Source organism: Triticum aestivum, chromosome 2A, assembly GCF_018294505.1.
Source record: "Triticum aestivum cultivar Chinese Spring chromosome 2A, IWGSC CS RefSeq v2.1, whole genome shotgun sequence".
NCBI classification, from domain to species: Eukaryota; Viridiplantae; Streptophyta; class Magnoliopsida; order Poales; family Poaceae; genus Triticum; species Triticum aestivum.
The window spans coordinates 78007882-78018572 of record NC_057797.1 but is presented as its reverse complement, the minus strand read 5'-3'; the positions used below and the strand labels follow the sequence as shown (position 1 = coordinate 78018572).

At 48.5% G+C, this 10691-nt stretch overlaps 1 protein-coding gene and 1 pseudogene across 1 annotated transcript; one reads left to right on the top strand and one right to left on the bottom strand.

Annotated features, from left to right (window-relative positions):
* Positions 1 to 4453: 4453 nt before the first annotated feature.
* LOC123187608 (membrane metalloprotease ARASP, chloroplastic-like) lies at positions 4454 to 5955 on the bottom strand. The gene has a single exon (XM_044599520.1). It carries the CDS (start codon positions 5848 to 5850, stop codon positions 4585 to 4587), a length of 1266 nt encoding a protein of 421 aa, XP_044455455.1. The 5' UTR covers positions 5851 to 5955; the 3' UTR covers positions 4454 to 4584.
* A 575-nt stretch (positions 5956 to 6530) lies between these two features.
* Positions 6531 to 8801, top strand: LOC123191538 (uncharacterized; annotated as a pseudogene).
* Positions 8802 to 10691: the final 1890 nt, after the last annotated feature.

The window sequence follows — 10691 nt, the reverse complement described above, 5'->3', positions numbered from 1 at the left end:
CTCCGGGGACCGGATTCGTGCCCCGTCATCCATCCCAGCCGTCCACGCGTCGTCGGAGGTCACCCCGAGCGCCAAGTTCACCGCCGCCGCTCCCTTGCATCCCGCCTCCGCCTCCCCTATTCCTGTAAGAACTCGGGGACGAGGACGAGACCCTTGCCTCGTCTCGATCCCGTGGATTCGAATGCCCAGCGCCGCTCGTCGTCCTCCACCAAGATTCTGTGTCGCGCCAAGTCTGCCGCCATTCCTGAGTCCCCTGCAGGAACCATGGAGCCTGAAGCCATGGCCGCGCCTCTCGTTGACCTCAACTGCCATGGCCACCGCCCGTTTGTCACCCCCACTTCTGGATCCGGCCAGTTCCAGCATGTCCCCGCCGGATCCGTGTCGTCTGCCTCCCTCCATCTCGCCTGCATCCCTGCAGCAACGGTGCCGTGACCCTGTTCTTCCTGGAGACGCACGCAGTGCCAAACCTCCCGCTCGCTCGCTCTCGTGGTCGTGTTGACCGTGGGTCAGCGCGTGGACCAACCTCACCCCGTCGGAAGCCCAACCTCCCATCCAGCACCGCGCGTAGGCCCAACGCCTCTCCAGCCGCAGCGCCTAAGGCCCGGCCTGCTCCCTTCCAGATCCAAGCCGACCCAGTCAAGCCCGATGTGAGCAGCTCCCCAGCGTCCCACCTTTCTTTTCTTTCTTTCTTCCTGTTGTTGGGCCAGCTGTTTCGGCCCAGAGTATTTTTTTTAGGCTCTGGGATTTGCTTAATTTTCTAGGGAATGCTGTTTTGCAGAAAACCCCTCATAGCTCATGCATATAATAACTTAATAACTAAGCATCACATGTAAAAACTTTATATATGAAAAATGCTTAAAATTGTGTCTAGTTTCATAATATGTCATTTTCATCTATGTTTAAAATGTTGTTTGTTTAAATTTGCTCCTATGTCATGCTAAAATGCTTTAATTCATAACTAAATAACCGTAGCTCCAAACCTAACAAACTTTATATGTAAATGGGGTAGAAAAATGGATAGCTTAACTTGGTGGTATCACTTTGCATGTTTAACAACTATAAAATATGGTATAGGGCAGAACAGTACCAAACCTAGTATATGCATATGAGGATTTTCCGGAATTGTTGTTCGTTGTTTTCGGCATCATTTAAACTTGACTAGATAGGTACTTTTACTTTGCTTCACCTCTTGCCATGTTAATCAACATTTAATATTGTTGGGTACATAAACGAGATCGAACTAAATAACTTGTTGTGGTGTTTCGTCAATATGCAACTCGTTGCATATTGAGCTCCACTTAACTTGTAGTTTTGCTTGTGCACTTTGCCATGTCATGAATCTTTAAACCGGACATGCATCATACTTGGTTGTGAATCATGCAATGTTTATGTGGTGGATGTTTTACTATGTGGTTTGCTTCTTTCCGATGTTGCTTCTTAGGGTTGGTTCCGTTAACTCTGCGTTGTGAGGATTCGTTCGACTACGTCCGTTTGTCTTCTTCATGGACTCGTTCTTCTTCCTTGCGGGATTTCAGGCAAGATGACCATACCCTCGAAATCACTTCTATCTTTGCTTGCTAGATACTCGCTCTTTTGATATGCCTATGCTACGATACCTACCACTTGCTTATCATGCCTCCCATATTGCTAAGCCAAACCTCTAACCCAGCTTGTCCTAGCAAACCATTGTTTGGCTATGTTACCGCTTTGCTCAGCCCCTCTTATAGCGTTGTTAGTTGCAGGTGAAGATTGGAGCTTGTTCCATGTTTGGAACATGGTTATTTTGTTGGGATATCTCTAATTTAATTAATACATCTATATACTTGGTAAAGGGTGGAAGGCTCGGCCTTATGCCTGGTGTTTTGTTCCACTCTTGTCGCCCTAGTTTCTGTCATACCGGTGTTATGTTCCTTGATTTTGCGTTCCTTACACGGTTGGGTTATAAAAGGAACCCCTTGACAGTTCGCCTTGAATAAAACTCCTACAGCAAGGCCCAACATTGGTTTTACCATTTTCCACATAGCCTCTTTTTCCCTTGGGTCGGCCAGCCCAAGGGTCATCTTTATTTTAACCCCCCCCCCCCAGGCCAGTGCTTCTCTAAGTGTTGGTCCAACCCAGAGCACCGTGCGGGGCCGTCCCTTGGCAACTTGGGTTACGTTGGCTCCCGTACGCTTAGCTTATCCTGTGTGCCCTGAGAACGAGATATGTGCAGCTCCTATCGAGATTTGTCGGCACAGCGGGTGGTCTTGCTGGTCTTGTTTTACCATTGTCGAAATGTCTTGTAACCGGGATTCCGAGCCTGATCGGGTCTTCCTGGGAGAAGGAATATCCTTCGTTGACCGTGAGAGCTTGTGATGGGCTAAGTTGGGACACCCCTGCAGGGATTTGAACTTTCGAAAGTCATGCCCGCGGTTATGGGCAGATGGGAATTTGTTAATGCCCGGTTGTACAAAACCTGAAACTTATCTTAAATAAAATGCATCAACCGCGTGTGTAACCGTGATGGTCTCTTCTCGGCGGAGTCCGGAAAGTGAACACGGTGTTGGAGTAATGTTTGACGTGCTTTTGCCTTCTCTTCTCGCTCTCATTTGCGTATGTTAGCCACCATATATGCTAGTCGCTTGTTGCAGCTCCACCTGATACCTTTTACCCTACCTATAAGCTTAAATAGTCTTGATCGCGAGGGTGTGAGATTGCTGAGTCCTTGTGACTCACGGGTACTTCCAAAAAGCAGTTTGCAGGTGCCGATGATATTGTGCAGGTGACGCAACCGAGCTCAAGGAGGAGCTCGATGAAGATTTTGTCCTTTGTGTTGTTTCCTTTCAGTCGATCAGTATGGAGCCCAGTTGGGACGATCGGGGATCTGTGTAGCATTTGGGTAGTCTTCTTTTATTTTGGTTCCGTAGTCGGACCTTGAGTGTATCTGTATGAATGTAATGTTTTATTCATGCAATTGTGTGAAGTGGCGATTGTAAGTCAACTATGTATCTTTTTCCCTTATGTATTACATGGGTTGTGTGAAGATTACCTCACTTGCGACATTGCTTACAATGCAGTTATGCCTCTAAGTCATGCTTCGACACGTGGGAGATATAGCCGCATCGTGAGCGTTACACTATAGGACTGTGTCATATTTATATATTATGCCGGTATTACTAGTGTGCTATGTCAGTATAATTGTTTCAGCAAGCTGTTATCCATGCAATTGAAAAGCTGTGGAACTTAGGACATCGAGAAGTATATGTTTCTCATCTTGGGGATATACTCGTCATTATACTGAGACTATCGTAAGAAGAAAGCAAAGCAGGACCATAATGTTCTATTATGCTGGATTTAGGCTTGTATTAGCTACTTTCTTTGAAGTTAATTATTTTGCCTTGTAACTTGCATGCTTGTATGGTCATTGTCATTCCCAATTGATTGCATTTCTTAGTATCTTTGTAAAAAGATTGTATTTCTCAACACACCCAGTATTTTTCTTCATGTTGGTTCAGATATGACGAATGCCTCCAGTTCTGATTCAGATGTGACGAACGCCTCCAGTTCTGATATTGATGCCGCTGGGAGATAAAACCTTGACGTCTGAGTTATAGAGCAGTAACTTGGAGCATTATGTACTGGAATCATCAGGCTTTCCTTATGCAGGTATTAGTAGTGTGCTATGTTATTATAATTATTTTAGCAAGCTGTTATCCATGCAGTTGAAAACCTGTGGCACTTGGGAGATCAAGAAGTATATGTTTCTCATCTTTGGGATATGCTCGTCATTATTTTGAGACTATCGTAAGAATAAAGCAAAGAAGCTATCATGCTGGATTTTGGCTTGTATTAGCTATTTGCTTTGAAGTTGTTTTGCCTTGTAACTTGCGAGTTATAGAGCAGCAACTTCGAGCATAGAGCAGCAACTTCGAGCTTATGTAATAACATAGAGCAGCAACTTGCGATTTTCTCCTTTTCTAGTAATTCTCTTGAACCCCTTGCCTTTTCTATTTTATTGCCCTTCCCAATTGATTGCATTTCTTGGCATCTTTGTAATAATAAGACTATATTGCTAAAAGCACCTGGTATTTTTCTTAATGTTGGCTCAGATACGACGAATGCCTCCAGTTCTGATATTGATGCCGCTGGGAGATGAAATCCTGACGTCCAGAGTTATAGAGCAGCAACTTGAAGCATTGTGTACTGGAGTCATCAGGTTCCGGTATTATCAGTATCAGGCATCTGTGGAGTCAGATGTAGGCTTTTCTTTTCAGGCTTGTTTGGGGTGCTGAGTGTTGTGCAGCTCGGTGCTTGTTTTCTTTTTCATATGTTTTGAGAGAATAGTAGTGATAATCTAGCAAATTTGTTTCGCAAATTGAACCAGAATTAGGCAATTTCAGTCGTCTAAAACCTTCGTTCCTACCACATATGCAATCTGACTGGAAGCAGAGTATGGCTTGAGGCAGAGTGTACATGGTTGCAAATCGGTTCTACTATCTCCGTTGCTTTTTGTAAGAATTTGTGCAAGAGATACATACATGCATGGCTTCGTCTTACAAACAGGAACAGATTTACTGCAAAATGTTCTCTGGGACTTAAAAGAATCTACATATTCTGTTTGATGAAGTCTAGATTGAGCGTGTCGCGCACGATGAGGAACATGCTGACCATGAGCACCAGCAATATCCCCGACGACATTATCCTCCGCTCGATCTCACGGGGGATCTTCTGCCCGCCGCGGGCCGCCTCCAGAAGGATCAGCGCCAGCGTCCCGCCGTCCAACGCCGGCAGCGGCAGCAGGTTGATCGCCGCGAGGTTGAGGTTGATGATCGCCGCGAACTGGAACAGCCCGTCGGCGCTCGACCTCGCCACCTCCGCGCCGACGGCGATTATGGCGACCGGGCCCGACACCTTCTCCGCCGTCTGCGAGAAGTTGAGGAACGTCTGCCGGAGCCCGTCGAGCACGGCCCCGCCCAGCGCCCTGAACTCGCGCACGGCGAGGACGGTGGCCTCGGACGCGTTCCTTGGGTGCACGCGCGTGGCCCGGTAGTTGGGCGACAGCTGCACGCCGATGCGCCCCGTCCCGTCGACGCTCGTGTCCGGCACGACGGTGAGGTCGAGGAACTGCGGCTTGTCCCCGGCCGCAGGCCCGGCTCTTGACACCTTGAGGAGGACCTTCTTGTTGGGGCTGGATTTGATGAGGTCGACCAGGGCCGGCACGGACGGGTCCGGCGCGGCGCCGGGGACGGCGAGGATGACATCGCCGGCGAGCAGCCCGGAGCGCGCGGCGGCGGAGCCGGGCACGACGTCGGGGACGAGGACGCCGGAGAGCAGCGCCTGGACGGGGACGCCGACGGTGACCGCCTGGGCGTAGATGATGAGGAAGGCGAAGATGAGGTTGGCGATGACCCCCGCGGAGACGACGAGGAGGCGGTCCGGGACGGGGCGGTTGCGGAGGAGGTCGGGGTCGTCGGGCGCGAAGCCGGACTCGGGGTCGTCGTCGGGGAAGCCGACGTAGCCGCCGAGCGGGATGGCCCGGAGCGCGTACTCGACGGCGCCGAGGCGGAAGCTGGCGAGGGCGGGGCCGAAGCCGATGGAGAACTGGGAGACGTGGATGCCCCGGGAGGTGGCGGCGACGAAGTGGCCGGACTCGTGGACGAGCACGATGGACGCGAGGACCGACGCGGCGGACGCGACGGACTGGACGCTGGCGAGGAGGTCGGACGGGGAGGCCGCGACGGCGACGGCGACGGAGAAGGGCTTGTTGGCGAGGTGGGGGTGGGGGTGGGGGTGGCGGTGGCGGCGGAGCGGGCCGGCGGCGAGGGAGGGCGAGTGGAAAGAGGGGCGGAGTGGTGGCTTGGAGATAATCATGGTGAGAGGGGAGGAAGTGGATAATTTGGCATCCTTGGTAGCTTGGAGGTGTGGCCGGTTTGTTGGCCATGGCTGTGTGGTGTGGGTTGATGCAGGCGGGCGACTGACCGCGGCCACAGCATTATGAGGAGTTTTGCTCAGCGAGAGTGAGCTGTCTTAAGGCATCTCTAACTCAAGCCTCGAAAGGACTTAACTTCTTAAAGGATTCGTTTGTTTAGAGTTAAACCAGATCATCGAATTCTGAAAAGAGAAAAATTCACTGTAGGTCACAAAACTTGAGCCGGATGACACTTTGGTACCACTACTTCAAAATACCCGAACTACGGTCCACGTACTTGCGTACAGGGTTCACTTTGGTCCGTATGTACGATTTCGTGTACGTATTCGCTGACTTGGCCGAGTCAGCGGCCGCCAGCTAGGCTTTGACCGCCACCTGATCTCACGTGGGTTAATACTACTGCATCCAGGTTTTTTTTTTTTGCAAAATCGCCATGAACTTGGTCGACCGACCGCGCACCTGGTCGCACCTGGTCGGCCTGCTCCTTATCCCCTCGCTCTCCTCTTCCTCTCCTCTGAACCCTAGCCTCTGTCGCCGCCGCCGCAGCCATTGTCGACGCCGTCGCCCTCCGCCGTCGCAGCCATTGCCGACGCCCTCCTCCGCCTCCTCTGCCTCCTCCTTCATGTCGTCTTCCAGCTCCATCCGCTCTGCACTTCGTGGCCGCTCCATTGCTGTACCACTAATCGGGTGCCCGGATTGCGGCGAGCAGGTGAGGTTCTACCGGTCTAGCACCGATGAGCATGATGGATGGATCTTCTACAAGTGCGTGAACCACAATGTAAGTGCCAGTTTAGTTTATTGATTCATGCCGTGTCAACTCACTAATTCATGCCAGTTCAGTATTGAAGCAAAGCACTGATTAAATTGGTCTTTAGGTTGCAAAATCAGTTGGTTAACTAGTCATTGCACTGATTAATACAGTAGTTGGTTAACTAGGTTGCCATTGATTCATTCACTCTGTAATGTTTTGTTCTCAGGTCACTTGTGATTTCTGACGCTGGGAGCTTGAATATGTGGAGCATCTGGTTGAAACAAGGAGTCTAGTTGGTGATGTTGTTGTAGATGCAATTGGTGCAGCTGAGGACAAGAGGGAAGAGCTTGAGAGGCAGAGGACTGAATCAATGGCAGGCAGAGGCACAGCTGGAAGGGGCATGGCTGGGAGAGGCATGGCTGGAAGAGCTAATTATGCCAGCTCCATTGAGAATAAGTATGCTACCAAGCAGCAAATTGCTATGCTTTTAGGATTAGGCAGAGAGATTTTGTTGCTGCTAAAGCTGCTGATGGCTTTTGTTATAGTGCTTTGTGTGATGTGTTTCACCTTAATTATGAAGAAGTGAAGTGTTGTTAATTGAGTAGGTGCAGGTGTTCTAAGAGATCTCTTGTTCTAAATTGAGCATACTAAAATGCCAGTGTAGAGATCTTTTGTTTGCTCAGTATGAAGTCCTAGTTGTAATGCTTGTTGTAATGGATAATATGTCAGTAATGTGAAGTCTGCTTGACCTAATTGCTTTGAAACGCTTGACCTAATTGCTTTGAAATTACTGACATATGTATTTGATGTTAGAAGTGTAGTTAAACTAATTCTGACAGTGGTTTACCTAATTCAAATTCTATCAGAATTGTACTTAACCTCATTGCTTTCAAATTACTGTCAGCCCAGGCCCCCTTTCTCAACACAACTGAACTCAAAAGCAAGCATGTACTTGCACCTGCTGCAAACACCCGCCCAGCAACTTGCACTCTACATGTAGCTTTGGTCCACCACCAGATCCCCTTCTTCCTCATCTTTCATCTTCAATTTCGTGCACCACCAGATCCCTTCTCTCCTCTGTCCAATAGCACCAACAGATCCCCTTCTTCTCATCTTCAGCTAGCAGCAACCATGGTGTCCTGGGATGATCTTTCCAGTTCTTCTGAAGATGACTCTGTGACCAGCAAGGTTAGTGCGCTCTCTCAATTGAACACCCAGTCTAGGGTTTCTCAGCTAGGGTTTCTCTCTCAATTGATTCCAAATGTCTCTCTTTTGTTTAGCCACCTGCCACAATTTTCTATGAGGATTGGAGTGGCTTGGCTATAGATCTGCCTAGCTTTAGATGTGGGCATGGATCTTTGTGTGAGAAGCATGTGGCATTTGAATCTGTTGATAGTGGCAGAAGTTTTCTAGCTTGTGCACAGAAGGTTAGTAATTTTTTTGCATTTGGCACTGTTAAACAGGAAGTCATTTGTAGTATGTTTTAAGTTTCATCATCATGCACAGACCTAAATACTGGTAGTTAACTGATTTTTTATGTTTTAAGTTTCATCATCATGCATAGAACTGAATACTGGCAGTTAACTGAATTTTTGGTTTGGTGTAAATTGTTAGGAGGTACCTAAATGCAGATATGTTGAGTGGGTTGACCCTGAGTGGCCTGATGCTCTGAAGATGAGCCTAGCTAGTATATGGACCATGTATGAAGAGGAGAAAAAATAGAGGCTCAGACAGAATGTTGTGAGTGCTGAAGAAAACTTGAAGGTTCTTGAAGAGAAGCAGAAGATGGAGAATGAGTTGAGGCATTTCAAGCTTGATTTTTCTAAGATGGTGGCTGAGAAGGAGCAGGCAATGAGCCAATTAGGCAGCACACAAGTTGCTCTGGCTGATCTGAAGGAAGAACTTGAGAAGAAAAAGATGACAGACAAGTCAGTAACCAACATTCATTAGGTATTCAGGGTTAAAGCAGAGAAAGAGAGGGACCAGGCAGTGCAGGAGAGGGACCAAGTGATTCGAGAGAGGGATGACTTGAAGCATGAGAAAAGGAAGCTTGAGTACATGATTGGTGACCTATTCAAACACAAAGAGGCCACCAAGGAGAAGATAAGGAAGCTGAAGGGCATGCTAAATGAATTTGATTGAATTTGTGTCATTGTCATAAAATGACTTTGTATCTTTCCTAGAATGTGTACCTTCTATCAAATCAACATGAACCTCCTCCTGGATTTGTGTCATTTGTACTTTTTGTCAAATGTTAACTAAACTGGGTTCGGATAAGAAATTGAAGTGGGTTCAGATAAGAAATTGAAGTTAACTGTCAGTGTTGCTTCTTTTGGAAAGATTTGCTATATTTTGTGACTGAATTTGTATGCCTGTACCAAATTTTGATTAAAGAAAAAAAATACACAAAAAGAGTTTTGCCTGGGTCTCAAACCCAGGACCTGTGGTATTGAACGTTGGTGGCAATGCCAGTGGGGTAAGTAGTAGTGCTTTGATCAAGGGCATGTACTAACCTAACTATTTAGTAGTTGCTAGTGGCCTAATGGCTCACACCTCTTCGGTTTCCTTCTCTGCTATTTAAGCCCACCCACCCACCGCTACACTCTCCACTCACCTTCAGTCCACCGCTCCACTATCCACACACCTTCAGTCCACCGCGTCGCCTCGGTTACCCCGCACCAAATCCCCACTCAGCCGTCAAGAAAACCCTCGCCGCCGACCACCACACCGCCACCACGAACATGGAGAACTGCCCCGCCTGGAAGAGGGTCATCGATGACCTCGCAGGCGATGACAAGGCCATGCGCGTGGACCTGACGGAGATCGGGAAGTGGTTCCCCAGCTGTGTGATGCTGCGTCACCACGCGTGTGGCCTCTTGAAGGTCATGACCGATGACGAGCTGGACCGCGCTTGCCCCGACCACAACGGTATCCACTATGCACTCGTACTCCGCTTCGTGATGCAGGAGACGCGCTCCAATGACCCGGGGCAACGAGCCCGGTGGTGGATGTACCGGTCCGCCACTGTGCCGCGGTAGCCGGATCCGTTGTGCGTTGGCTCGCGAACGGAGCGCGTTGACAACGTCGACCTGGCCTCTTCTTGTTGTTTCTTCCTTGCTTCTTGATCTTCTTTTCTCCTCAGTGCTGCCATATCTCTCTTTGCTTCATGATCTTCTTTTCTCTTCAGTGCTGCCTCTGCTTTAGCTGCCATTGCTTCAAGGGCTCTGGCCTCCTTCTCTTCTTGCAATGCAGCTTTTCTTTCTGCTGCAGCTTCCTGCCTTGCTGCAGATTCCAGAGCTTTCTTCTCTTGTGTTGCTCTTCTTTCTTCTTCTTTGTGAAGACTCTACTTTCCTCCTTGTAATTTCTTGCCTTTTTGCTTCTGCCTCCTCTGCTTTCTTCTCTGCCATCTCATTCATGGCCTCAAGTGCTGCATCTCTCATGGCTGCCATCTGTCTATCTTTGTCTCTCTTCATCTTCAGCAACTTCATGGTCTGGTTGCCTTCATTTGTAGCTGTTGTTATCTGTGCTGCAGTGTGAGAACTGGCGCCAGTGAGATGAATGAAGAATCTGGCAAAATGGTTTCAGTATCTTCCCTAGGAACAGGTCTGGATTGTTGCATCCTATGAAGCATTGTAAATCCAAAGTCCCGCACCTGTACAAAACAAACATCACATGCTAACATCAGTACAACAAAAAGGATTGGACAAAAGAGGTCAAATGAAGAGATAAAAGTGGAGAATTTGCCTGAAAAACAACTAGTGTATCTGCTCCATCATCTTGTGTGGCAATGACCTCATCATCTTGTGTGACAATGACTTCCTCATGTGTATCATGGCCATCAACATGGGCCTCCTCATGTGTAACTGGGCCATCAACATGGACCTCCTCCTGTGTAAGTTGACCATCCTCTTGTGTGACTTGGCCATCATCTTGTTGTGCCAAAACAATTTCATCATCTGACACATCATCAGGAATGGCCCTTGGACCCCTTCTTGTTGTTCTCTCTGCTAGATTTGGCAAAATGCCAGCCTT

Excerpts from the sequence above, each read along its gene's own strand:
- LOC123187608 (XM_044599520.1), bottom strand. The coding sequence starts at position 5,850 with ATGATTATCTCCAAGCCACCACTCCGCCCCTCTTTCCACTCGCCCTCC.